The sequence below is a fragment of the Lepidochelys kempii genome, chromosome 6, assembly GCF_965140285.1.
Source record: "Lepidochelys kempii isolate rLepKem1 chromosome 6, rLepKem1.hap1, whole genome shotgun sequence".
In the NCBI taxonomy this organism is placed as follows: Eukaryota; Metazoa; Chordata; order Testudines; family Cheloniidae; genus Lepidochelys; species Lepidochelys kempii.
Window position 1 is genome coordinate 5,324,316 of NC_136385.1, and position 27,946 is coordinate 5,352,261.

The window sequence follows — 27,946 nt, forward strand, 5'->3', positions numbered from 1 at the left end:
GCCCCGGTCACCCCACCCCTAGGGTTGGCCGCTTCCACATCTTTAGGCCAGGAGGCCTGCATTTGTCTGGCGCCCGCCTGAGCTAGGATTCCAGACGGGTTTGGCTGTTGCTCCCACCAGAGAGCTGATTTCCCCTGAACTGCTGTGTTGCTCAGCTTGGCTACAGGCCAGAGCCATTAACCGCTTACTAATTTCCCCCTGAACTGAGTTGCTCCCGGAGGGATTGTAGCCCACCCTGATGGACGGGGAGAGACCCTCAACCACCTTACAAGTGGCTTGTGCTTTGTAAGTATCTAGGCCTGGTCTGCACACATAAGTTGCAGTTTGCTGACTGGCTAACAGTGATTTCAGAAGAGGAAGAGGCTGCATGGATTCCAGGAGAAGATTGCTACAAGCAGATGGAGGGAAGATGTTTTTGACTCAGCAGATTGTATACATTTGGTGATCTAAGGGCTTGTCTGCACTTACATTTTATAGGGCTCTAGCTTGCAGGCTCAGAGGTGTGAAAGATCACCCCCCTGAGCACTGTAAAGCGCCAGCGTGGACAGGCTCAGAGTGCTGGGAGCCGCACTCCCAGTGGTCTGAGCTATTCCCCTCGTGGAGGTGGATTACCAGGAGCGCTGGGAGAGCTCTCTCCCAGTGCTTGCCTGGGACCACTCTCACACATCAAAGCACTGCTGTGGGAGCCCTTGAACTCTGCAGTGTAGACTTAGCCTAAGGCTCAGGTGAACTCAACCTAAGTTTTGGGAACTCGGAGTTTCTCCTCGCTGTGTTTCTGTGAGCACTGGCCTGTTTCGATTTAATTTGTTTTCTTTATTTATGTTTATGTATAACTGTGAAGATAATGTATGTGGATTATCAAATAGCCATGTTATGTTATAAAAACTAAGTTATTATTTGTTTTATTATTTATGTTTCTTTATCATAAAGATTTTATAAAGGGGGTACTTAAATTCATTCCTTTTGGGATATTTGGGGATTTCAAGGTGGGGAAGTTAACCCAGTGCAATCCTTGCTGAAAATCCTTAAAGACTTAATTCTGGGTCTCAAGCTGCTTTTCTATGGGAGTTGGGATTTTTTAAGGCACTGGAGAACGGCAATGAAGAGAACTGTAGCCCACCCAAAGCCCAGCGCCATACACACACCCCTTCTCATTCAACACATGCTCAGATCAACATAAACTCCACAGAGCAATCGCAGCACAGATTCCCCAGCACAAACCCCAGACACAAAACAACACCACCTCTCACACAGCAACACAACCAGCATGCAAAATAACCCCAAACACACAGCCCCTCCCTCACCATAGCGCACACCCCTCATTCATCATCTGCACCGATCAACACAAAACACCCAGCGTAACACAGGCTCATCGGGTTATGGTTTCTTAGGGTACGTCTTCACAGCCACTTTCAGCGCTGAAATGTTTGTCGCTCAGGGGTGTGAAAAAATATCCCCCTGAGCGATAAAAGCTTCAGTGCTGCAAAGTGGCAGTATAGACAGCGCTCGATCGCTGGGAGAGCTATCCTCACGGTGGTGGGGATTTTTATACCACCGGGAGAGCTCTTTCCCAGTGATAGATCCCAACTACACAGCCCACATTAAAGCACTGCCATGGACTGTGTAGACAGAGCCTTAGAACTGCTGTCTGGGAAGTGGGGCAGCCAAGTGGTTTAAATAAATCAGTTTAGTTAAACTCCTGCAAGTTTGCATGTAAACAAATTCCAAGGTAACCTGCCCAGGGGGACCCTCCCCCTTGCTCTGGGATCCAGAATCCATTCTCTTTCCTCCTTTGGTTTTTACTGTGATTAATCCAGACCTGAGGGAGGGTGGATTGGTGGCAAGGAGGGAGTCCCTAGTGCACTGTGCTCTGGCATTGTCGCTTCACTGTTCGTGCTCTGCAAAATGTTATTAAAATAAATCAGTAGTTCCCTATAGAAGGGAGAGGGAACCTGGCTCTACAGAGGGGAGCTGTCACAAGCTCTTAAACAAGAGCAAATCAGCAGCAGGTAAACTGGGCTCCATGGGAGGATCCGAGGGAAGCAGAGAAAATTAATGTGAAAGCTGTCTCCTCAGCAGGGGTGGGTGGATGAGGAAGTATTTTAAACACATGGGGTCCAGGCCAGAGAGGTTTATTCAGCTGTTACTTAGTGACCTCACTGTGAGCTTTGCCTAAGTAAGGACTGAGGAATAACTGAGATGGGATGTCAGGATTTAGATTCACTCACAGAATCTCATTTGGGCCAATCTCTCATCTTCTGTGATATTTACTAGAATGTGTGAAATCAGGTTTCCCCCAGATGTAATCTCCTGGCTCCCTGCTGCCAACTCCAAGCACTTCTAACGCTTCCCAGTAGAGGGGAAAGGTCGTACTCCTTTTCTTTTTGCAAATACAGACTAATACGGCTGTTACTCTGAAACCTTTCATTCAGACAGCTGCACCGGCACAGGAGCCAGCAAACAGAGCTGTAAACAGGGGCGTTTCAGTGGGAGTTTGAAAGGGGAGTTCGTATTGTGGTACTTGTGTGGGGTTTGTTTTTGCTGTGAGTGGTGGTGTTTTGCGGTGGTTTGTGTTTCCCAGATTAACAGGATTTAGGTGGGAAGGCTATGACAGATACAGAGGCAGCAGAGGGAGTGACCCATGTAGTGGAAGACACAATGAAGATGACTGGATGTGGAAGCTGCGGTATGTATATGATCCTCGAGGGGCTACCTGGTAAGAGTTTTGTCTGCATCAAATGCCGTCTGATAGAGCTGATGGAGGAAAAGATCCGAGGATTGGAGATGCAGGTGGAAAATCTGGTTGAGTTTAGAAGGGGGTTCGAGTGGATTATGGAGCAAAGACATGAGGCAGCTGAAGGGAAAAGCTCAGACTTGCAGATAGAAGCAGGACTGAAGAATTCTGAGGGGAGACTGTTGGGTGAGGAAAAGTGGACAGTGGAAGCATGTGACTAAGAGAACCAGGCAGAGGAACAGACGGGCTAGTGAAGGAGAAAAAGAGCTCAAGAATAGGTTTGCAGAGTTGGAAAATGAAGAAGGGGCTCAGCAGGTGATCACTGAGGGTGGCAGGGCGAGGAAGAAGAGAAGAGCAACTAGTCCTATAGGAAAAGGGGAAGAGTCAATGGAAGCTACACTAAATATGAGTCCCAGGAGGATACAGGATGGGTTGAAGAGCATTACAAGAGAGAATAGGAATAGAAAGAACTTGCAGCCAGAGGGAACAGGGGATAGACTGGAGAATAGCATGGTCACCAGGAAAAGGCAGGTCTACATGATCGGGGACTCTTTACTGAGAAGAATAGACAGGCCTGTAACCAGAGCTGATCCAGAAAATAGAAGGGTGTGCTGTCTGCCAGGTGCTAAGATACGGGATGTAGACCTGAGGTTGAAAAGGATCCTAAAGGGAGCAGGAAAGAATCCCCTAATTATCCTTCATGTGGGAACAAATGATACGGCTAGATTCTCGCTGGAACATATCAAGGGAGACTATGCTAGGCTGGGGAAGACGCTTAAGGAAATCGAGGCTCAGGTGATCTTTAGTGGGGTTCTGCCTGTTCCTAGAGAAGGGCAACAAAGGTGTGACAAGATTATGACTATCAACAGATGGCTCAGGCAGTGGTGCTATAAGGAGGGCTTTGGGATGTATGGCCACTGGGGGGCATTCATGGACAGAGGACAGTTCTCTCAGGATGGACTTCATCTGAGTAGGGAAGGAAATAGACTTCTAGGTTTTAGTACCATTATACAAGGCACTGGTGAGACCTCACCTGGAATACTGTGTGCAGTTCTGGTCTCCCATGTTTAAGAAGGATTAATTCAAACTGGAACAGGTACAGAGAAGGGTTACTAGGATGACCTGAGGAGTGGAAAACCTGTCTTATGAAAGGAGACTCAAGGAGCTTGGCTTGTTCAGCCTAACCAAAAGAAGGTTGAGGGAGATATGATACTTTCTATAAATATATCAGAGGGATAAATACCGGAGAGGGAGAGGAATTATTTAAGCTCAGCACCAGTGTGGACACAAGAACAAATGGATATAAACTGGTCATCGGGAAGTTTAGACTTGAAATTAGATGAAGATTTCTAACCATCAGAGGAGTAAAGTTTTGGAATAGCCTTCCAAGGGAAGCAGTGGGGGCAAAAGATCTATCTGGCTTTAAGATTAAACTTGATAAATTTATGGAGGAGATGGTATGATGGGATAATATGATTTTGGCAATTAATTGATCTTTAAATATTTACGGTAAATAGGCCCAATGGCCTGTGATGGGATGTTAGATGGGGTGGGATCTGAGTTGCTACAGAGAATTCTTTCCTGGGTATCTGGCTGGTGAATATTGCCCATATGCTCAGGGTTCAGCTGATTGCCATATTTGGGGTCAGGAAGGAATTTTCCTCCAGGGCAGATTGGAAGAGGCCCTGGAGATTTTTCGCCTTCCTCTGTAGCATGGGGCACGGGTCACTTGCTGGAGGCTTCTCTGCACCTTGAAGTCTTTAAACCACGATTTGAGGACTTCAATAGATCAGACATAGGTGAGAGGTTTATCGCAGGAGTGGGTGGGTGAGATTCTGTGGCCTGCATTGTGCAGGAGGTCAGACTAGATGATCATAATGGTCCCTTCTGACCTTAATATCTAAGAATCTATTTCTCAAGCTAGGTGGATGGGTGTAACAGAAAGCAGGGAGGCTGCAGGGACCCTGCTCATAGGTGCTGGAACTAAGGGTGCTGGAGGTGCTGCTACACCCCATGGCTTGTGGCTTCCATTCTATCCAGGGTTTACAGTTTGGTTCAGTGGCTCTCAGTACCCCCACTATACAAATTGTTCCAGTACCTCTGACCCTGCTGGGAGCTATTCTCTCTCTGGCTCCTTCCGTACCAGCTGTCGGTGTGGGAATGAGTATCTCCGACGTGGGTCCCTGTGCCTCGATTCTCAGCACCTCTGCTCCATAGTCCTTCCCGTAGGAGCTGATCTTCAGGTCAGTGGGGGCGCTGGCATCTGCTTTCTCTCGTCTGCTCTGGTCGGTGGGCTTGTAATATCCCGCCTGCCGCTGGATTCCACTCCATTTGCCCTTGACACTCTGCAGCTGTGCCTTTTCCAGCTCTTCCAGGGCTTTCCTCGCCATGCTACCACCTCAGACAAAGGCACATCAAACTGCCAAGAACAGCAGAGACAGAGTCAGAAAACTGCTGCTGCACATAGGACAGGGAGCAGGAAGCGCTTGCTCGTCAGAGAAGCAGGAAGGGCTTGAGAATCCAGCTTCCGTGCACAGTAACAGTACACTCCCTTCACCCTGCCCTATCCTGCCTCCTGCACTTCCTGGTTATTGCTCTATGTGGCCCGAGAATGTGTTTGCGAACTCTGTGTTTAATGTCGGGATCTGAGTCGTTATTCCCATTAATCTGAGACACCCAAATATTAAAATCCATGGGCCAGTTTAACATGGCATCTTCTCGAATGGCACTTGGTAAGGTAGGAGATTCACAAAGGCATTTAAGTGCCTAGTTCCTACTGATTTCAATGAGAGTTAGGTGCCTAAATACCTTTGAGAGTCTGGGCCCTAGACTGTATATTAAGGAAGGACTTAAGTGCTGGAGAAGGTTTCTGTGGGCCCCTATATGCTGCCACCAGTGTATAGGGTGACCAGATAGCAGGTGTGAAAAATTGGGACACCTGATTTTTGGGGCAAGGTGGGGGAGATAGTTGAGTGCATAAGACAAAGCCCCTAATATCAGGGCGGTCCTGTTAATATCAGGACATCTGGTCACCCTACGAGTGTCTGGGGACCATAAACCCCTTAGCTGGCCAGGGGAGAATATAGTAAATTCATAAAAGCTGAGTAGGGGTCATGCTGGAATCAAGGCTGGGGAGGCCATAACTTAGAGCAGCTCCATGGACCTAAATTATGCCATAAGCTGTTTCAGCCCCTGGGCAGCCCAGAATTGGGAGGGTGCAAAATTTGTTTAAGCCGTCATTGCCCTATCACCCCAAGGACTGTGACTTCTGGGCTGTGCCCCTTGGAAGGGCAAAATCTGACCCTTGGGATCTATGTCAGAGCACCCCATTGTGCAGCCAGTATGTTGAATAAGGCAGGGGTCAGTGGAAAAATCTGTACTGACTGGATTCTTTGTTTTTGTATTTAATGCACTAAAAAATCCCCTAAAACTGCCCTTTTCCTCCAGGAGCAAACGTGGCAGAGTTACTTCTTTTGTCAATCTGCTCTCTTCCCAATGTGTTGATTCCGATCACGGCCACGTGTTCTCCTCAGCGAGCTCAGCCTAAATTCTCTAGCAAGGCACCATGGTTTCTGAGGCTGTCTGGTACAGGGGACTGGGGATTCTGCAGCAGCCTCAGGGGAATTTCAAAAATAGAGGTTTTTACTGTTAATAAATATGAAAACAACTAACCCGGTCGGAACAACACCCCTCAGGTTACATATTGTAATATTTAATTCAATCATATCCTGCTCCCACTGCCTCCAGTTTGGTATTGACACACACAGCAGCACTGCAAAAGTTGTCAGGAGGAAGCTGGAGGTTTTGGTAGATATTTTAGGGCATGTTGAGCTGCAAACAGGAATCTTTTTGCAGTGCACCTGCTTGAATCTGCACATTTATGAACTATACTGCATATTGGTGCTCTTTATGTTACCCATCTACAGACACAACACACACACACAGTCATACAGAAAAGCACTATGTTGCGTATCAGTTAAGCTAGCTGATGATGTACCAGGCCTAACACAAAACCTCCAAATCAAGGACATGAAAAGCCATGGCATCTAACAGACTCCTGTACCACGAGACACACTTCACCACCAACCCTGACACCATACAGCACAGACCACATTACATCCTTAACTCTGTTCCAACAGGGATTTCAACTTCCAATACCCCTGCCCATCTGTTGTTCACAGAGCTGGAATCCCTCCCTCCCTCAGCTTTGGGGAAGGGGGCACTAGAAAAGCTGTTATCCCTATTAATCCCCAGTCATTCCAGCTCTGGGAATAGCCATACTGGGTCACACCAAAGGTCCATCTAGCCCAGTATCCCATCTTCCAACAGTGGCTAATATCAGATGCCCCAGAGGGAATGAACAGAACAAGTAATCATTAAGTGACCCATCCCCTGTCATCCATTCCCAGCTTCTGGCAAAAAGAGGCTAGGGACACAATCCCTGTCCATCCTGGCTAATAGCCATTGATGGACCTATCCTCCATGAATTTATCTAGTTCTTTTTTGAACCCTGTTATAGTCTTGGCTTTCACAAGGAGTTCCACAGGTTGACTGTGCGTTGTGTGGAAAAAATACTTCCTTTTTTTGTTTTAAACCTGCTGCCCAGTTCTTATGTTATGAGAAGGAGTAAATAACACTTCCTTATTTACTGTCTCCACAGCAGTCATGATTTTATAGACCTCTATCATATCCCCCCTTAGTCGTCTTTTTTCCAAACTAAAAAGTCCCAGTCTTATTAATCTATCCTCATATGGCAGCCATTCCAGACCCCTAATAATTTTTGTTTCCCTTTTCTGAACCGTTTCCAATTCCAATACATTTTTTGAGATGGGGCGACCACATCTGCACGCAGTATTCAAGATACGGGCGTCCCATGGATTTATATAGAGGCAAGATGATATTTTCAGTCTTATTACCTATCCCTTGAGCATTCTGTGTGACTGGGACACAGGGTGGAAACGGGACTGATGTCACTTCCCCATTCTCCGCCCTCCCCCCATGGCTGCAATTTCCCCAAGGGAAGGAACTGGCCCTTTGGTGGCTGCTTGTTCCTCATTTCCCCCTTTGTCCCATCAGCCCAGAGCTTCTTAGCCTGCGGGGGGAGGAATAAACTGGCCATTTACCCCATAAGGGCCTAATCTGTGCCGACTGCTTGATCTTCCCTTGCCCAGGTCAATAGGCCCTGGCCATATACACAGGGCAGCTCAGAGTGCCGGATAGTGACCTACACGGGGCTTTTAAATACAATGACAACTGTAGGGGCCGCAGTGCCGCCACACGCACTGCCCCGGCACACAGCGCCCCCTGTGTGTGATACATGCTGAGAAGAAGGGCTTGAGAGACCAGATACCCCCAAGGCCCCAGCATCCACCCAGGTCAGCTATGCAATGTGCACCTGGCTCCCCTACAGCCCCCACCAGGAAACGCCTGTTCCTCCCTGATGCTCTGCCTGTGAAAGCACAGGAAGTAAAGGGCTGTGGGGCCCTTCCCAATGCCAGCGCCTTCTCTGGATCTAGGGGGACCAGCACTGAGAAAGATGCCAAGATACCTGCCTCCATGTTTCAATATTTTGTGCCAGGCAGACACACCTCTCTAAGGGCTTATATATATATATATATTTATGGGAAGTTATACCAGCATAAGGCAAGGTGTGAATTCACCCCCCTTTGGCAATACTTGTGTAACTCCCTATCTGGAAACTCTTTCCCCAGAATACAAGTGCCTTTTCCTAGTACCGCTTCTATCGATTTTTGTGCAAGCTGATTGTCTCTTCCTAGGTATCCATTAATTCCTCCCTCCCTCCCGCACTCATGCCCCGCCTGCATCTCACCTGGGAGCTCCATCTCGCCTACGGTCTCAGCCGGCTCCCTCTCGCCGGCTGCTCAGGGCTCCCCCCGCAGCTCGGCCTGAGGGGTGTGGGGCAGCAGCTCCCCTGGGGCAGGGACTCAGCAGGGGCTGAGGCTGCAGAGTAAACAGCCCCGTTATGAGAGTCCCCCCCTCACACACCCGAGGCAGAGGGGCCCTGCTGGGCTGATGGGACAGGCTGCAGGGGGCAGTGGCAGCCCCCAGGGCCGGGGGCCTGGGAAAGGCTTGAGCTGGGCCCTGCTGGAGCCCCGCTGGAGCCCCAAGGAGCCCAGCCCGGCCAGGGAAAGGCCCCATCTCCATCTCAGGGGAGAGAGGAAAATGTCCAACCCCTGTGTCCATTCCCGCCCCCAGGATTTGGGGCTGGGAAGCCTCCCAGCAGCCGGGAAAGTCCCTGCTGGTTAGTGATGCCTCTTTGTGTCCCACAGCCCCACCTGGGGGGAGAGACACCCAGAACTGCCCCTCCCCCACCAACCCCCTGAACTGTGACCCCCCCCCCCAAATCTCCTCAGTGATCCTCAAACTCTGCCCCCTCCCATCTCCTGGCCTCTCCTGACTCCCCCACATGAGCCTCTCAAACACACTCTGCTCCCCTCCTGCCCCTCAATCCCCCCCCCATTGCCCCCTCCAGCCCCTCACTCCCCTCTGGAATCTTGCCCCTCAGCCCCCCTGAGCTGCCTCTAAATTGCCCCCAAACTGCCTCTCAGACCTCCCAAACTGCCCCCTCCAGCCCCTCACTCCCCTGGAGTCCTGCCCCTCAGCCCCCCTGAACTGTCCCCCTGTGCCCCCCAACCAAATAACCCACCCCACCAATCTTGTGCTTGAATCCCTCCACCGTCCCCATTGCCCTTCTCAGCTGACCCTCCTCCTGGACCCTTTAGAACTGCCACTCCCCTGGGGGTCCCCCCCCCAAAAAAATCCCTTCCTGGCTCCTCTCAACCCCCCACCCCGCCCAGCTCAGCTCCCCGGGGTGAGTCCGTTGTGTCAGTTTAACTGTCACCTCAGGGACATTCTGAGGTCCCTCGCCCCACGGGGTCACCTGGGCCCTCGTTAGCCTCAGAAGATGGGGGGGCTTATTTGCATAACGGGAGGCTGGATTGTCCAATCAGGGGCTGGCCTGGGGGCTGTAAAATCATGACTGGTGTGGAAAAAGTGAAGAAGGAAGGTGTTAAACCTAAACCCCTCCTCCCTACACCATCGTCTCATCCTGGCATTGAGACCACGTGGCTCTGCCCGTCTAACCGGCCCTGCGCGTGGGACTGGGAGCATCTCCGAGAACGCTACCTTGGAGGTCCTGGACTTCAATCTCTTACCTAGTGTTAGGTCAAGGAATAAAATAGAGAAAGGCTGCAGGGAACCCCCCACTAAAATATAGGTCCACAGTCCTTTACTGCGAGCTCCAGTATCGATCACCTGGTTGGCAGCCAAGCTAGTCCTCCTGATGTAACCTCCCTTCCCCTCCCTCTGCTGGGATGAGGCAAGTGGAATCAGGTGTATAGAAACCAAAGAAATTGGGTTTATTTGGGGGAAACTGAGGTACCTAGATAGGAACCGGAAAAATGCATAAAACAATAACAGAAACTTATTCTCTCTATAGGTACAGTAACTCAGAACATCTGTGGCCTGAAGCCAAGACCCAAACTAGACCCCCATGGAGCACACAAGGTAAGTAAACATACAATGTCACCCTTCTGATGGCTGCTACTCTGAAACCCTTCTGATGGTCACTCAGGACCTCGATCCTTTGGCTCGTACAGAGCCTCAGGAGAGGGACTCAGAGGAGACCCCTCGATGACTTGTCCTTCTCACTGGCTCCAGATGACAGGGCGGCAGGCTGACGAGAGGACAGCAGGGTGTTCCACAGAATCCATGGGAAAATCCAGTGAAAACTGGAACTTGTTTACTGCTTGGGCCACTACTGACCATTGGACTTCAAGAAGGATGTGGATAAATTGGAGAGAGTCCAGCGAAGGGCAACAAAAATGATTAGGGGTCTAGAACACATGAGTTATGAGGAGAGGCTGAGGGAGCTGGGATTGTTTAGCCTGCAGAAGAGAAGAACGAGGGGGGATTTGATAGCTGCTTTCAACTACCTGAAAGGGGGTTCCAAAGAGGATGGCTCTAGACTGTTCTCAATGGTAGCAGATGACAGAACGAGGAGTAATGGTCTCAAGTTGCAGTAGGGGAGGTTTAGATTGGATATTAGGAAAAACTTTTTCACTAAGAGGGTGGTGAAACACTGGAATGCGTTACCTAGGGAGGTGGTAGAATCTCCTTCCTTAGAGGTTTTTAAGGTCAGGCTTGACAAAGCCCTGGCTGGGATGATTTAACTGGGAATTGATCCTGCTTCGAGCAGGGGGTTGGACTAGATGACCTTCTGGGGTCCCTTCCAACCCTGATATTCTATGATTCTATGAAAACACTCCAACTGCCCTCCTGATCACATGACCAAGTCCTCCATTTTAGATAACAAAATGGGTTCCATGCAAACATAATAAATCATAATACTAATAGCCTTACAAACATAGCTTTAGGAATTTGCCCCTAACACTAGCAGCCTAAATTTGGCCTCCAGAATTTCTCTCCTACCATTCCCTAAGCCACTGGAACCTACATGTACCATGACCACCAGCTCTTCCCCAGCACTGCACAAAAGACTGTCTAGATGTCTTAAGAGAGCTGCAACCTTCACACCCACCGGTAATTCACCATGCAGTTGTCCCAATCATCACAAACCCAGAAATCTATATTTCTAATGATCCTGTAACCCTTCTGCCCGTCAGAGTTGGCAGCAACAAGGGCCGGGTTCAATATCTAGGGGTTCCATTCCAATAACACAATGCAAACCGGCTCGAGCCCCCACCCAGTGACCTGGGACAAATATATACCACCCCCGCTGGGCGCCTCCAAGAGGCAATACTTCCCCTCTCGCAAGCACATAGTCTGAGTGTAGCAAAAGTCTTTTAATAACAGAGAGAAACAATGTGGCATTATGTTGGGGAAACACCACCAACAGGATTCATAACACAACCCATGAGCAAAAACAACCCCACCCCAGGCAAATTGGGGCATGCCCTTTTCCCTTTGGTTCTTGAGTCCAGCAACCCCAAAAGTCCAATGCCCCAAAAGTCTCTGTCCCTGGTCAGGGCAGCCCCAGAGTTTGAAAGTTTATCGGCGGAGCTTTACCTCCCAACCTGGGTGGAAATGGGACGGGGGTAAGAGGCACCTTACGTGATCTGAAGCTGACCGCTCCATAGCGGCGCTCCGCTCCGCCAGCCGCCCCACAAAACTCCTTCGCGCAGCTGCACTCCGCTCCGCCAGCCGCCCCACAAAACTCCTTCGCGCAGCTGCACTCCGCTCCACCAGCCGCCCCACGAACTCCTTCGCTCAGCTGCGCTCCGCTCCGCCAGCCGCCCCACGAACTCCTTCGCTCAGCTGCGCTCCGCTCCGCCAGCCGCCCCACGAACTCCTTCGCTCAGCTCCACGGCCCACAAGCAGCTCCTGCCATCCACACACTGCGCCGTGTCGAACTGCTTCGCCAGCCATCCCGCAAACTGCTCCACAATATATCTTCAGGCTCCCCCACTACTTAACACAACACTCAGTGATTTCAGCACTTAGGTGAATTCAGCTTATAATAGGGGAGCCCCAGTGCTGGTGCACTGTCAGCCCAAAGTGAGCTCAGCAGCCTATAACTAGACTTCTAATGAAATCAAAATTAGCTCTGATATTCCACAGTGGAGAGAGGAGGAAGTGCAATTAGCATGTAAGGCCCTCACCAAGGGGCCCATGCCACCAAGTATTAATACTTGTCCCCAGCCTCTCTCCATTCACACAGTTTTGGAACCCATGACCCTTGCCTAGCGAGTGCTACTTAGATGATGGTGAATCCCTCCATCGTAACAAAAGGCCACGTACAGTTCCAAGCACAGTTCCCATAATCAGGGTAATAACAATTTATTCTTCCTGCCCCAATAACAGAGACACTGGGGATCCCACAGCAGCCAAAGTGACCATTTGGGCAGCTATGGTCTCATTCTAGGCGTGGTGGGTGTGCCTATGCAAATGAGATCGGCCCCTGAAGTTCTTTTCCACAACTTGCCACACCTCACCACCAGATGTCAGGGTGGAGCTCATCCTGACACTGCTTACAATCCAATCCCCCATTACTATTACCTGTCTCTTCCTCATAACTGGGATTCCCTCCCCTCTTAGTGCAAGAGGATACCCTGACATCATGTGAAGGAGGGTCTCAACTGTGGGATCATTTCCCTCCGCTCCAGTTTGATGTTCTCTTTCCCCAAGACTTTCATCCTCCTCAACAGCACAGAAGCTGTCAGACTTGGGGGTGGGACCGTTCTATTGTGTCCCACAAAGTCTCATCTACGCACCTCTCTGTTGCCCTTAGCTCCTCCAATTCAGCCACTCTGGTCTCAAGAGCCTGAAGGCCATCAGCTCCCTGAACACACATGCCATCTGCCTACAAGGCATATGCTGCATTCAGTACAATAAACTGCATAGCCCCCACTCCGCTGCTAGACTTCTGCCTGCATGCTTTTTACTCCTGCCGCTTTTTTTGCTTTTGTTTTGTGTGGGTTTTTGGGGGGTGGGAGAGTTTATTGGCCTAAGTTTAGAGAATGTTAATCAGATGCATTTGGTTCTCTAAACTCCCTTGCAAAGCTCTGTATTTGCTAGCTCCTCTGGTCGCTTAAGAGCTGGTTTCTTAAACCCCTGTTCTCCCTGAGTAGCCCTGCCCCCTGGTTAAGGGTTAATGGGTGCTTGTAATGGTCCTTTCCCTCTCAGGCTCAGAGGGAGGCCTTGCTGTCTCTTCACAGCTGATTGCAATCATCGGAAAGAACAGCAAGCAGTCATTGGTCCAGACAGCCTGGCTTGGGCAAACAGCAATCAACAGTCTGGACTCTGACCCTCTGGGTGGGGCAAAGCAATAAGCAGGCTTTAACCCAGAGGTCTCAAACACGCGGCCTGCGGGGTTATTTTCTGTGGCCCGTCAGCTCCCCGTAGGCCCCCCCCCAGCATTTACCTAGAGCGGCTCCGTCCCGGCATGCACCAGGGGCAGGGCAGGCTCCCTGCCTGCCTGCCTGCCCTGCCCCCGCGCCGCTCTGGGAAGGGGGACCTGGGGGAGGAGGGGCAAAGGGGTCTGTGTGTTGCCCTGGCCGTGCCTTCCCAGGAGGTGGTTGGTAATGCAAACAATAAATAATACTTCTAGTACTGGAGGAGGAGGAAGTGATGGAGGACGAACATTTCAATATATTCACATAGATGGGGGCTGGCTGGAGAATCTTTGCGGGACCCAAACATCCCCTATTAGCTCTGACTAACATGCCTTACCCCCTTACCCAGCCCTGCTTGCTCAGGAGGGGTCCTTCCTCATATGGTCTCTGTTTTCCCTGTGGGAACTACCATGTCTGAATACACATGCAGAAGCTCCTTGGCCGGCCAAGAAACCCACACCAAGGATGTCTAGGAGGAGCTGGAGCTCAGCCTGATGGAGAAAAACGATGGGAAGCTGATCTGGGAGGTTGTCATCAGACCAGGTAAGGGTTTCTGTGCCACTGAGGTGAAAATGACCAATGAAACCTTGCAAAAGGGTGGTTCTGGTATCCTGCATGGCTGATCCAGATGGCGCTCGATCCGTGGGGAGGCTGCGTCCCTTTGGGATTTGTCACGATGATGATGATGATGTCAGAGCAGACTCAGCCCGGCGAAGGGAGATGTTTGTGCAGGCAGCCCCGAGCCAGCACCTGTCATGAGGCAGGAACCATGTGAGGGGTCTGGCAATTAGGTGGGAGAGGAGAGGAGCAAGATTGGAAATATCCTCTAAGAGCTTGGAACTCAAGATTATTGCCATAAAGCTGTGGCCAACCACAACATCCCTGCTAGCCTTCTGCTTGAAACTGTACAATGCCCACAGGGATAGAGCTCACATCCTCCTGCTACCAAAACCCAGGCCCTGAACCCCTGGAGTAAAGCCCCCCCTCCCCCAACTAGCTGTAAAGTGTACAGAGTCTATGGTACACATTTGAGCAGCTCTGATTCCTACCAGCAGAGGGCAGGAGAGCACAGACACACATTACCCAGTGTGTTATGAATAGGCTTGGCAGAATCCAGTTTTTATTTCTTTTATCATTTCAACAGATATCGGTTTTCTTTTAAACTTTTTTAGGTTTTTACTGACTTAAATTTTCATAGAATCATAGAATATCAGGGTTGGAAGGGACCTCAGGAGGTCATCTAGTCCAACCCCCTGCTCAAAAGCAGGACAATTAAGCAATTAAATCATCCCAGCCAGGGCTTTGTCAAGCCTGACCTTAAAAACTTGTAAGGAAGGAGATTCCACCACCTCCCTAGGCAACGCATTCCAGTGTTTCACCACCCTCCTAGTGAAAAAGTTTTTCCTAATATCCAACCTAAACCTCCCCCACTGCAACTTGAGACCATTACTCCTTGTCCTTGTCCTTCAGTTGCATGAAATTACGGGGGAGGGGTTGGACAATTATTTAGTGACAAGAGACGCTGAGATTTGAAAAGGGAAAGCTTTTCAGAGTGTTAAAACACAAATTGTCAATATCACACATCAAAAGATACAAAGTAAATAGTCTGACATCCCTGTTTTTTACTGTTCATTTGCTAGTCCATTTGAGACCAGGCCCATTCAGAAGTCTGAATCACTGGATTCGGACCCTAATACGTTCTCAAGCAGCATTTTCTTACTTTCCCTGCCTGTAAATTTCTATTATCATCAATGGAAACAGGTTTTTGTCAGTTTGTATGTGTGCAATGAAATCCACTTTTATTGAATGAAAATCTAATCCTTCCGAGCCTCATTATAAGATCTTCCTTGCTCTCTCTTGATCATGGATTTTCTCAGGAGCAGATCACAGGGTGGGAACAGGCTCCATTAACATCTTTAGGACACCTCAGTGTGGAGTGAATTCTCCCAGTTCAGCAGCTTTGACACTTCCTTTTCTCTTAAAACTGGGGGCTCTGTCTGAGACGCCAGTTTTTAAATCCAGTTCTTCTGTCACACAGGCCAGTTTCTCCTCTCAGAAGCAAAGAAATCAGATGGTGAAATCGCTATTAATGTCTTCTCTAGTCCACATGTTGTACAGTACTGCTGCCATACCTCACCCCAGAGGTGGCTGCATTTTGACACTGGATGAGCAATCTCTCAATATCCAGACTGCAAGGTGCTGTGGTGAAACTCATTAGGGAAGATTTTATATTAGCAAACATGTTAAAAAACCCCAGTTCATTCTCTCTCTTCTCCTCAGATATGCATTTTGTTCACAGGCACTAAGAACAGCTGAGCCAGCGGGTGACTGCAGCAGGCAGTGTTCTGAATAAATTATACGGCGGCACTCTAGATGACTAGCAATACTCAAACGTTAAATCTGGGAGTACAAATCCAGAGACGATGCGGAAGCTGTGTGAACTCGTCCTGAGCTGGAACAGGGACTGCAGGGTGGCTCTACCAGGCGCTGGAGGACAGCCACAAAAACCAGGTGAAAGAGTTTTAGGGGAGATAGATGCAGGCTGTCAGAGGGGCTGCATCCAGGGTCATTACAGGGAGCTCAGGACTCCAGTTCTGATCCTTCCGTCCTCGCCAGGCTGCACTATCAATTCCTCCCCAAGACCTCACTTAGTCATGGAGACGCATTCAAAGCTCCTGCTTCCCCCTGGCCTCAGTTGCACTGTCCTTTGGGGGAAGAGGTGGAGCAAGGGGCAGGGCCTGGGAGAGAGGCTGGGCAGGCAGGGCGCGGGGCCTCAGGGGAACAGGTGGGGCAGGGGGATGTTCCAGCACTCCTGCTGTAGTGTCCGGCTTTCAGAAATTAGAAAGTAAGCAACCTTACACCCAAGTACAGACAGCTCCATTCACCCCCACCACTCCTGCGCTGATCTCAGGGTGTCCACCAAAGCTCACACACCAGGCACGGTCAGCAGCTGCCATGACTCTCTGCAATATCTTGGTTGGGAAATCCGATCGTGGCAGCTGGCTGGACTGAGCTGGACTGCTAGATCCGCCCCACCCCAAATCACAGTTGATCCATGCCCCCAGAGCCAGAAGGCATGAGGGTCCCCAGGTGTCTGAAACAGCAGTGCAGGGTGCTCCCCCATAGCCCCTGGTTCCCAGGGGGAAGGGAATGGAATGGAGAATGGGATCCAGGCATCCTGGATGACAGTTTAGCACACCCAGGCCCTGGGGTGCAGGGGAAGACCGGGATGCAGAATGGGACCCAGGCATCCGGACGGGCAGTGCAGGGTGCTCGCCCTTAGCAGAGAGACTGTGCTGGGGAATGAGAGCCATGCCAACAGCTGCCTGAGCCAGTCACCTGTCACCCTTCCCTCCCCCTCCTGCTCTGCAGACAAAAACTGGCCAGTGTCCTGTGCTTCCCAGAACAGCAGCCGGTTATTGATCTATATATAGAGGTGGGGAGGGGCTGTGGGGCAGTCGCGTTGCAGCTGAGCCCATCCCAGCAGTCAGCTGCTCCTCGGTGCCCATCCGATCTCTGCACCTCATCGCCCTCCAGCCAGACCCTGCTCCCCAATCCGTCTCCTCCGATCTCAGTAAGATGCTGCTTTCTTTCTCTCCCACCCGGAGCGGTGGCTGTGGGTATATTTCAGTGCCCCTTGGGCTGGATGCAGCCTAATGCGACCAGGGTGCCAGGGTCCAGGCTTAGAGGGTGGTTGGGAAAACTTGAAGGGAGGCATTGTCTTTCTAAACGGTGTAGAACGGGGCAGGCTGCGTGGGCAAGGCCAGAGGATCTGACGGGGACGTGGGCTCAGCCGCTGCCCTCTAGGAGAGCACCGGGGTTTAGCTGGCGCAAGCTGGAGTTACTTAGCTCTGGGCAGGGATCAGAAATACTCAGAGTGAGACCTCTGTCTGCATCCATCTGTCCGTCTGCCTTGAGTCTGTCTCCCTGTCTCGTCTTTTTTTCTTCTCTCTCCTGCCCGTCGTTTTAACCCCATGGTGCTGACATTGAGCCCGGATGGTAGCAGAGGGACAGCTTGTATGCGGGAAGAGCATGTGGCAGGGAAAGAGGGGGGCAGGCCAGAGAAGGGAGCTGGCTGGGGAGGGGGCTGGTTATTTAACCCAAATCTCTCTGGGCAGAGGCTAAAAATGTTCCTCAGTGTCTCTCTCTCTCTGTGTGTGTGTTAGTATCTCTTCTCTTCTGTTTGTGCGTCTGTCTCACTCCCTTCCCCTCCGCCCCCGCCGTGTCCAATGCATGGAGAAGCCATCCAGGCCCCCTTTGCTGCGTGTCAGGCCCCTCCGGAATGGGTCTCGCCCATCTCTACCCATTGGGGATCAGTCTATTCCCTCCCTTCTACTTCACCCCCTCCCAGTGCCTCTCTAGCCCCTTGTTCCCAGCCGCAATGTGGGCCTGTGGGGCAGGACATGCGGAAAGCCAGGCTGGCCTAACCCCCTCATCCCACTCGGGAAATGGCCTGTACTGGTCCTCAGATGTGGTCCTGACATTGGCACGCAGCACGGTCTGGGGAGGGCTCAGCCCTGCAGGCTGCTCCCCATCATAGCAACAGCAAAGCATGAGATTCATAGACTCCATACGGGACCATCGAGTCTGAACCCCTGGATAACACAGGCCAGAGAACTGCCCATATGTAACCCCCCTCCACACACGTGCTGCAGCTTAAGCCAACTACTTCTTGTCCTACCTGCACTCCATCACAACAGGGCAATGACTGCAACACAATGCACCTCACTGCACCAAAACACCATGCAATGCAGTGCCAATCAATGCACGTGGAATTCCCTGCGGTAAATAGTTTGTGCTTAATGAGACGACAGGGCAATGCCCGGCCACGCACGGCACACTGCAGCAGAGGGAACAGAATGCCATGCACACTCGCGGCCACACAGCACACAGCTGCAAAGCCGTAAATCCCGTGCAATTCACTGCCATGCCTGGGTGCCGTGGAATACACTGTAGCAAAACGGCATCAAGACAAAAAAATCAGGGCTGTGCAACACAATCAGACACGGCTCCCAGGGAGAGGCAGTGATCCACAGCTGGAGAATCTGCCGGCCCCAGAGCTCGGCTCCCATTGCGATATCCGTTCCAAGCCAGCTATTTATAGGTATTTGGTCACCCTGCAGCCATGGGCCCAGCAGATACCACGCAGGGTTAACATTCCTCCAGTAGGTCAGGCTGCATAGGCCAGACACAGGAGGAGGCAGCCCAGGGGGAAGGGAAATGACTACTTTATCCCAAGCAGGGGGGAGGGCAGGGAATGGGACTTGGTGCCTCTAGGGGGCTTTGAATCATAGAAATACCAGGGTGGGAAGGGACCTCAGGAGGTCATCTAGTCCAACCCCCTGCTCAAAGCAGGGCCAATCCCCAATTTTTGCCCCAGATCCCAAATGGCCCCCTCAAGGATTGAACTCACAACCCTGGGTTTAGCAGGCCAATGCTCAAACCGTTGAGCTATCCCTCCCCCCTTTGCCTCCAGGACTGGCTGGCTCAGGGGAGGGGAATGGGATACATGAGTTACCTTCTGTCCCCTCTCTGCCAGCCCACCCCACCGCCCAGCCATGTCAAACTCCAAGCAGCTCCTGATGCAGGGCATGCACCAGGACCTGAGCTGCCCCAGCTGCCTGAAGCTGTTCAAGGCCCCCGTGACGGCTGAGTGCGGCCACACCTTCTGCCTGGAGTGCCTGTCCCGGGCTGCGGCCTGCCCCACCTGCCAGGCCCCCACCAAGGTGGAGCAGCTGCGCATCAACCAGCAGATGGAGCACCTGGTGCAGTGCTTTCGGCAGGTGCCCCACGACCACTGCGAGGAGCACATGGACCCCCTGAGCGTCTACTGCGAGCAGGACCAGCAGGTCATCTGCGGGGTGTGCGCCTCGCTGGGCAAGCACAAGGGACACAACATCATCACGGCCGCCGAGGCCCACCAGAGGATGAAGGTAACAGACCCATGGGCCCATCTAACCCGGTATCCTGCCCCCTTGTTCCCCCCATGGATCAGACCCATGGGCCATCTAGCCCGGTATCCTGCCCCCTTGGTCCCCCCATGGATCAGACCCATGGGCCCATCTAGCCCGGTATCCTGCCCCCTTGGTCCCCCCATGGATCAGATTCATGGGCCCATCCAGCCCAGTATCCCGCCCCCTCCCTGCCACCCTGGATCAGACCCGTGGGCCCATCTAACCCGGTATCCTGCCCCTTTGCTCCCCCCATGGATCAGATTCATGGGCTCATCCAGCCCAGTATCCCGCCCCCTCCCTGCCACCCTGGATCAGACCCATGGGCCCATCTAGCCCGGTATCCTGCCCCTTTGCTCCCCCCATGGATCAGATTCATGGGCCCATCCAGCCCGGTGTCCCGCCCCCTCCCTGCCACCCTGGATCAGACCACTCGATTCATCTTTTTCTCTTGCTCTTTCAGAAACAACTTCCCCAGCAGCAAATTCAGCTGCAGGAGGCGCAAGTGCGTAAGGAGAAAACAATCACTCTGCTGAACAGACAGATAGCAGAGGTGGAGGTGAGACAGCAGGGGCCCTTTGGGGGTGTGTGTGTGTGTACACACGTTCAGGAGATTCGGATGAGTGCTGTGGAAGGGGATCTGTGATGTGTCTGAAACAGTGGGTGAATGCATTGTTAGTTCAAAGGGATCCCACTGGCCTACCTGCCAGCACCCGGGAGTTACACTCTCTTCTCCTTTCAGACAAGCTGCTCCCAAAAGTTAAGTCCTCACTAGAGACCCTACAATAACAAAGCAGTGTGTGCAACCCAAGTGTCCATGAGAAATTCACAGCAACAAACCATGTGTAGATCTAGCAATGTCAGGAGACCCTACAGAAACAAAGCAATCTGTGCATCCTCCATGTTCATGAAGACATATGTGGGGAGGAGGTTGCTGGTGGACTCCCACCCCAGGGATGGGAGCAGATCCTGGAGGGGAGGTGCTATTGGGGGTAGTTACAGGGGGGCTCTGACCCCAGGGGGAATTGGGGCAATAGTGGGGGCGTGACAAGGCAGTGACCATCCATCCCTCCCCGGCTGCAGGACACGGTGGTGCGGTTCAAGCAGCAGGTGTCGGAGCAGCTGGGGGTGATACGCACCTACCTAGAGGTGCTGGAGGCCTCCCTGGGCCGGGAGGCAGAGCGGGTGCAGAAGCAGGCCACGGCTGTGCTGCAGGATGAGCACAAGACCATGGGCCACTACCTAGACCAGCTCAAGCAGATGGAGGCCGTGCTGGGCGAGGTGCAGGAGGAGAGCCAGACCGAGTTCCTGAGGGTGAGGAGAGACCCCCCTCTCCGCCCCGCTTCTGTCTGTCTGGGACTCTGCCCCTTTATTCGTCTGTCTGTCTGGGACCCCAACCCCTGCCTCTGTCTGGGACTCCATCTGCAGTGTCTGTCAGTCTGTGACCCCCTAACCCCTGTCTTTGGCTGTCTCTGTGACCCCACCCCTGTCTTCCTCTGTCTGTGACTCATAGAATCATAGAATATCAGGGTTGGAAGGGACCTCAGGAGGTCATCTAGTCCAACCCCTTGCTCAAAGCAGGACCAATCCCCAACTCAATCATCCCAGCCAGGGCTTTGTCAAGCCTGACCTTAAAAACTTCAAAGGAAGAAGATTCCACCACCTCCCTAGGTAACCCATTCCAGTGCTTCACCACCCTCCTATTGACCCCCACCCCAGGCTTGTCTGTCTGCCTGGGACCCCACCTCCTGTGTCTGTAACCCTGCCCCCTGTGTCAGTCTGGGACCCCTGTCTCTGGGACCCCACCCCTGCCTTCCTGTGTCTGTCTGTTACCCCCCACCTCCTGTGTCTCTGTCTCTGTGATCCCACCCCTCCCTCAATTTGTCTGTGACCCCGCTCCCTGTGTCTGTCTGTCTGTTACCACCTGACTAAGGTGGAAGAAGGAAAAAGCCCCACAAGGGAGGTGACACCTGGCACCTTAGTTTCACATCCCAGCTGGTGTTCAGAATTTAGCCAGCAGAGGTGACAATGTCATCTGGGTCCCTCTGTCTGGCCAGAACCTCCCTCAGGATCAGGACAGGATGGTGATACAGTGGACCCCTGGGTTGCAGCAGATGATGTAGGTGGCAACCATGATGGGGAAACTTGGTTCTTCCTTCTAGGCCACCCATCCCGTTTTGACAACACCACCACCCCACCAGATGGGAGCGGTGGGTGAAACAGCACCTCCCTTCATTATTCTGGCCTCCAGTTAGGCCTAATTTCCAAGCCACCAATTTTGGTTCATTGATTTCCAGTTCCTTTCTCCCCTTGATTACCAGGTGTGACCTGAACCACGCCCTTGGTGGGCCAGCAGGGCGGGGGGGGGGGGGGGGTGGTCAGCAGATTTGAATGCAATCTGTCTTTTGTGTTTTCTAAACTATTTTCTATCCCCCTTTGCGCTGGACTGTTGTTACCTGGGAAAATTCAGGCTTGGTCCACACTAGCAATTTATACCGATGTAACTGTGTCCTTCAGCGGTGTGGAAAATCCACACCCTGAGCCACGCAGTTATACCACATAAAGTCCTGGTGTAGACAGCGCTCTGCTGACGGGAGAGCTTCTCCCACCGAGACAGCTACACCTCTCGGGGAGGCGGATTGCCTACGCTGATGGGAGACGCCCTCCCCTTTGGGTAGATAGCATCGTCACTCAAGCACGACGGTGGCGCAGCCTTTTAAGTGTAGACAAGCCCTTAGAGTCCAGGGCTCTGCACCACACTCCTTGTGTCTGTCTGTGACCCTGCCCTCCCCGCAACATCCCTTTGTCTGTCTGTCTGTTTCCCCTCCAAACGTCTCTGTGTCTGTCTGCCACCCCCCAACCTCAACATCCCTGTGTCTGTCTTTTGTGACCCCAAACATCCCTGTGCCTCTGTCCCCCTTACATACGCACCAGGTCCCTGTGTCTGTTCCCCTCCCCAACACACGCATGCTCCTCTGGGTCTGGGGGTGACCCCCGCCCACACATGCAGTTCTCTGACCCACAGCTCTCTGTGTCTGTCAGACCCACCCCCGACTCTGTCTGTCTTTTTAACGTGATGCCGTCGCCTCTGTGGTTCACGGGGGCTGGGTTAGAAGTGGGGTGGGTGCGTGGGTTGGGAATGGGGAGATACTGTGGGCCAGGTGCTAATCTTCACCCTCGTCTTCCTCTCCACAGAAATACTGCCTGGTGGCCAGCAGGTGAGCGCTCCCACTCCTCTGCTGCTCTCCTTCAGCTCCTCCCCCTACCCCGCCCCCCAGTCCGCCCCACAGGGCTGGAGACATTGGACCGGAAGGGCCCTACTGGGTCACCAAGTCCAGTCGCTGCTCTCGCAGCCTCTCTGAAACCCCCTTGTCAGCTCAGCCAGAAACAGATCAAGCTCCATCCTCAAACCAGCTCAGTTCCTGAGCTGCTGCTGGGAGGCCGATCCAGACCCTCCCTCCTCCGATGGCCAGAAACCTTCTTCTCCTGTCCAGCTTCCCTTGCTTCCTGCCCAGTGTGTCCCCATATCCTCTGGCACCAGCATCGCTTAGAGCTCTGCTCCCTCCCGCAACGCGTCAGTAGGGAGCGATCAGACCCCCTCAGCCAGCATTTCGCCAGGCTGACCCAGCCAAGCGCATCCGGTCTCCTCTCCTCCCGTCGGCCCTGCAGGCCCCCATTGCCCGTCGCTGCACCTGGTCCACTCTGGCTTCATTGTGCTTGAACAGGATGCCTGGAACTGGAAACCGCATTCTAGACACACTTGCCCACAGCTGTCTCCTTGGGAGCCTCTGCCCCAGGCCTTGCTCGCTCACCGGCTTCCTCTCACACGCCTGTGCTCTGGCTCACTCTTCTCACACACCCCTCTCCCCTTGCACACGCACTCCTGGCCATACTCAGGCCTTCTTGCACACTCACCCTTTTCCCCGCCTTCCCTTTGCACACTAGCTCATCCCTTGCCTCATACTGCAGTGTCAGTATTTCTGGCACACTCCTTCCCGCCCCACGTTCCCCCTCCGTACAGTGCCTCACATTAGGGTAACACTTCCACAATCCAACCAACATCAGGGCCCCATTATGCCGGGCAGTGCGCAGACCTCACTTGAGATGGAGGCCCCCACTGTGCCAGGAGCTGCATGACCCCCCAACCAACATCAGGGGGCGCCGTTGTGCCAGGTGCTGCACAAACCCCCCAACCAAGATCAAGGCCCCCTTTGTGTCAGGTCCTGCACAGACTTCCCCCTCCCCCCGCCAACCAAAATCGGGGGCCCTGCTTATGGCAGGTGCTGCTCAGACACTCAGTGAGCTCACATGCTAGGCAAAGAAGGGATTATTAGCCCCATTTACAGATGGGAAAACTGAGGCCCAGAGCCATTCAGTGACTTGCATGAGTGGGTTTGTGGCAGCACTAGGAATTGAACCCAAGTGTCCTGAGATCCAGGCCAGTGTCTTAACCATGAGGCCAGCCTGCCTCTCCTATTGCACAAATCCAGAGTGCCTCTCTTACTGTGTGCTCAAACCAGGTCTGCTCCCACCCCTCCCCTTGCACACGAGCCTCACACACCCAGGTCTCGGGAAGACAACATTCCCTGCCAGATGAATGGATCCAAGAACTGAGTCACACAGTCTTGACCTCCCCATTGCTTCTTATCCTCCCACTCTGAACTCCATACACCGACCGCTCATCCCTCCTGGTTCCCGTCCCTGAGCACATGGCCCCCTGACTGGCTCTTCCTTCCCCGCAGGCTGCAGAAGATTCTGGGAGAGTCCCCGCCGGTTGCCCGGATGGACATCCAGCTACCAATCATCACAGATGATTTCAAGTTCCAGGTGTGGAGGAAGATGTTCCGCTCACTGATGCCAGGTAGGGCATCTGCACGAGATGGATCAGTAAGGGGTGCTCTGTCATTGCTGGCCCCACTGCCTCAGTGCAGCTCTAGGGGGCGCTGTGCTGCAGAGAGCAGGTTGGTGGCTCAGTAGGGAGCGCTCTCCCCTGGCTGTCAGGGCTGGCCCCAGGGCCCCAGCACGGTGCATGGGGGAGCTGTGCTGCATTTCAAATGAGACTTCGTACCAATGCTCTGGCCATTCATGGTTTTTAAATGTCCCTGGCATTTTTCCAAGAGTCAGCGAGTTAACCACAATGTCCTGGCAAAATCCCAGCTATGGTGACTCTATTCTGTTCTCTAAATTCTACCTTCACTTTCAGTGCAGGATTGCAGTATGGCTGCTAAACAAACCCGTGTGCCCCACCCCAGAGGTAGCTGCATCTCAGCATCGGGTGAGGGATCCCTGTATATATCCAAGGACATATTTGATTCTCATTTACCCTGCACAGCAATCACCAGTTGTGCCAGGTGCTAAACAGACCCTGAGTGACATGATCAGCTCAACAGACCTGTGGCAGAGCCGGGAATAGAACCCAGGAGTCCAGGGCCCAGTGCAGTGCTCTATTCACTAGGCCCCAGTGTGCCGGGCACCCTCTGACTCCACCTGAGATTCTGGCCTCCCTTGAGGGGGATGCTTGGGGTGCTGTGTGGGAAAGAAGAATTAGGAAAAATGGGGATGGTGGGAGGTGACAAGGGGTGGAATTTTGGGCCAACTTTCCAGGATCCCACGTGGTGCCCCATTCCTTTCTCCCTCTCCCCTCCCAACAGCTCTGGAGAACCTGACCTTTGACCCAGACACGGCCCACCCCAACCTGGTGGTGTCGGAGGACGGCAAGCGGGTGGAGTGCGTGGAACACAAGCAGCCAGTGAGCTCTGATGACCCAGGCCGCTTCGACAAGTCCAACTGTGTGGTGAGCCGCCAGAGCTTCTCTGGTGGCGAGCACTACTGGGAGGTGACAGTGGGTGACAAGCCGCGCTGGGCGCTGGGCATCATCTCGGCTGACACGGGGCGAAAGGGTCGGCTCCAGGCCCTGCCCTCCAGCGGCTTCTGGCTGGTGGGCTGCAAGGAAGGCAAGAACTACGAGGCCCACGTGGAGCACAAGGAGCCGCGGCTGCTGCGGGTGGAGACCAAGCCCAGCCGGATTGGGCTGTATCTCAGCTTCGAGGACGGGATGCTGGGGTTCTACGACGCCAGCGACGAGGACAACCTGGCGCAGCTCTTCGCCTTCCACACGCGCTTCACCACCACCGTCTACCCCTTCTTCGACGTCTGCTGGCACGACAAGGGCAAGAACAGCCAGCCACTGGTCATCTACGCGCCGGAGCCGGAGGCCTCCTAACAGCGCCCTGCAGAGCCGGAGGTGCTGTAGCCACGCCCAGCCTCTCCCCACGGAGCCGGGAGTGCCGTAACCATGTTGCCAAAGGTGCTGTAGCCACGCCCAGCTATGCTCCATGCTTCCAGATGTGCCACAGCCATACCCAACCTTGACCCAAGATGCCAGAGCAGGAGGTGCCCCAACCACACCCAACCCCACCCCACATCACCAGAAGAGCCATGACCATGCCCAGCCGGCCCTACTTCACCAGCTGTGCCATAACCTCACCCCACAGCATCACGGCCACACCCAACCATGCCCATGTCGCCAGGTGAGCCACAGGCACTCCCAACCATGTCACCTGGTCGGCGGTGCTGAAACCACGGCCGGCCACACCCCAGAGAAGCCGTGCCCTGCCACGCCTCGCTATGCCTGACATCACCAGAGCAGGAGGTGCCTCAACCATGGCCAACGTCACTATAACTATGTTGTCAGACGCTCTGTAACCACAGCTAACCACGTGCTACATCTCCAGAAGCTCTGTAACAATGTCTTGTCATGCTACCATCAACAGAAGTCCCATTATCATGGCCCCCCATCACCAGAGGTTCATGCTTCCATTACCAAAAGCATCTCAATCATGCCCAAGCATGTGTCCATTACCACAGACTCCCTGGCCATGCCCACGTAGCTGGAAGTGCCGCAGCCATACCCCATGCCATCACTGCTCCTCCAGACATTCGGAGCCCATGTGGCCCAGCTCCAAGCTCCCTGGGACGGGCAGTGACCCGACATGGTTCCAAGCCTCCGGGATCTGTACAGGCAGTGCTGGGATCTGAGCATGTTCGCATCCACCCAGATACGGTCTCCAATAAAACATGGTTGTGTCCCCTCTGCCTCCTGTGTGCACGTGTGTGTCTGGGCTTCTATCTGCCATATGGCCCCCAAACAATCTGTGAGGGATCAGCTAAATCTTTATAAGGGCCCGGACACCTTATTTACTGGGCACTGTACCAGCATTAGTGAATTTATTCTTCTGGCACACACCCATGTGAGTGCATTACAGGAATCTCATTATTATTGGTTGTTATGGTAGCAGTTGGAGGTTGCAACTAAGATCAGCCTAAGATCAGTTGTGCCTGGCGCTGTACAGACCCCGACCAAGATCAGGACCCCGTTGTTCCTGGTGCTGCACAGACCCCAACCGAAATTAGGGCCCCCAGTGGGTCAGATGTTGCACAGAGTCACAGTGAGAGTCGGTCCCTGCCCTGAAGAGCTTATAGACTGAACAACAAAGGGTCGGAGGGAAAATTATTATTAGGGATCATCACCCACAGCCAAGCAGGGAGGGGTGGGATACTGGCCTAGATGGGCCATGGGTCTGGGCCAGGATAGCAGGGAGATGTGTAAGTGTGAATGGGGCATGGGGGTCAATTTTTTGAATTTGCCAAAGTGCCAGTTAGATTTCATCTGAAAATCTAACAAACTAGATTTTCCTACTGGATAAACAGTATTGCCAGTTTAGGGCTGGAATTTAGTTTGGCTCACCCTTTTTTTACTGCATCCTGGGAGTACTGGCTTTCTGATTTTAAAGTTGGGTCCTTCTCAGATCTACTTCGACCTCGGTCAGAATGTCTCAAATGAGGACACTGGGTTATTCTTAACCAGCCAACCAGTTTATTAATTCACCATGAATGACCCAGATCTATAATCAACAGTTATCAGTTCTCCAGTATTTCTAACACACTTTCTGCACCTAAAGTAATTCTCCAAGGAGTAAAGTTATGTCTCACAGGCTGCACCTTGAGGAGTCTGGCATTTGCTGTTTCTCATGTTGGCTTTGAAAGGGACTTGTTTAAAGCATCAAAAGCAGATGCTTAAACATTTTCTGTGAGAGTCTTAGTTCAATTGACTTGGGTGTACCAAGGAGGAGAAGCCAAAATACAGTTCCTCAAGGCCTCACTAGAGAGAGTGCAGCCGCAAAAAGGGAACTAGCAGTTACCACTTCAGTGTAGACACTCACTACACAGATGGGAGGGGTTAATCCACACACACACATTCCCAAGAGGTAGTCGCTACCTAGTGCTTTCTACACTGGCGGTTAGGCCAATTTAACGACATCACTCGGGGATATGGATGTTTCAACCCCCTGAGTGATGTAGCAGGGTCGACCTAACTTTTTAGTGTA

The 27,946-nt window shown here is 52.7% G+C and overlaps 2 protein-coding genes across 11 annotated transcripts in view; one reads left to right on the plus strand and one right to left on the minus strand.

Moving 5' to 3' along the window:
• Window positions 1-5,243, minus strand: part of LOC140912354 (uncharacterized) — a 70,335-nt gene extending 65,092 nt beyond the window's left edge. For 4 of the 7 annotated variants that reach the window (XM_073346611.2, XM_078853112.1, XM_078853111.1 and 1 more), the window contains exon 1: window positions 4,833-5,243. In XM_073346611.2, coding sequence (XP_073202712.1) covers window positions 4,833-5,124 — 292 coding nt within the window. In that variant the 5' untranslated portion in view covers window positions 5,125-5,243. The remainder of the gene's footprint in view (window positions 1-4,832) is intronic. The other 3 variants (XR_012159273.2, XM_073346608.2, XM_073346610.2) reach the window with 2 other exon arrangements.
• On the plus strand, window positions 1,557-26,654 carry TRIM72 (tripartite motif containing 72). 4 transcript variants are annotated; one of them, XM_073346620.2, is made up of 10 exons: window positions 1,557-2,686; window positions 10,194-10,261; window positions 13,958-14,151; window positions 15,908-16,119; window positions 19,148-19,541; window positions 20,023-20,118; window positions 20,643-20,873; window positions 22,755-22,777; window positions 24,302-24,420; window positions 25,211-26,654. In XM_073346620.2, the coding sequence occupies exons 5-10, from the start codon at window positions 19,167-19,169 to the stop codon at window positions 25,780-25,782; spliced, it is 1,416 nt and encodes a 471-aa protein (XP_073202721.1). In that variant the 5' UTR covers window positions 1,557-2,686; window positions 10,194-10,261; window positions 13,958-14,151; window positions 15,908-16,119; window positions 19,148-19,166; the 3' UTR covers window positions 25,783-26,654. The 4 variants fall into 4 exon arrangements, with proteins under 4 accessions (XP_073202721.1, XP_073202720.1, XP_078709239.1 ...); XM_073346619.2 differs by lacking the exon at window positions 1,557-2,686 and having other exon boundaries at window positions 9,724-10,261; window positions 15,889-16,119; XM_078853113.1 differs by lacking the exons at window positions 1,557-2,686; window positions 13,958-14,151 and having other exon boundaries at window positions 9,724-10,261.
• Window positions 26,655-27,946: the final 1,292 nt, after the last annotated feature.

Excerpts from the sequence above, each read along its gene's own strand:
- TRIM72 (XM_073346620.2), top strand. The coding sequence starts at position 19,167 with ATGTCAAACTCCAAGCAGCTCCTGATGCAGGGCATGCACCAGGACCTG. Across the intron at positions 19,542-20,022 it reads AGGCCCACCAGAGGATGAAG|AAACAACTTCCCCAGCAGCA; the intron begins GTAACAGACCCA and ends TTGCTCTTTCAG. Across the intron at positions 22,778-24,301 it reads TACTGCCTGGTGGCCAGCAG|GCTGCAGAAGATTCTGGGAG; the intron begins GTGAGCGCTCCC and ends CCTTCCCCGCAG.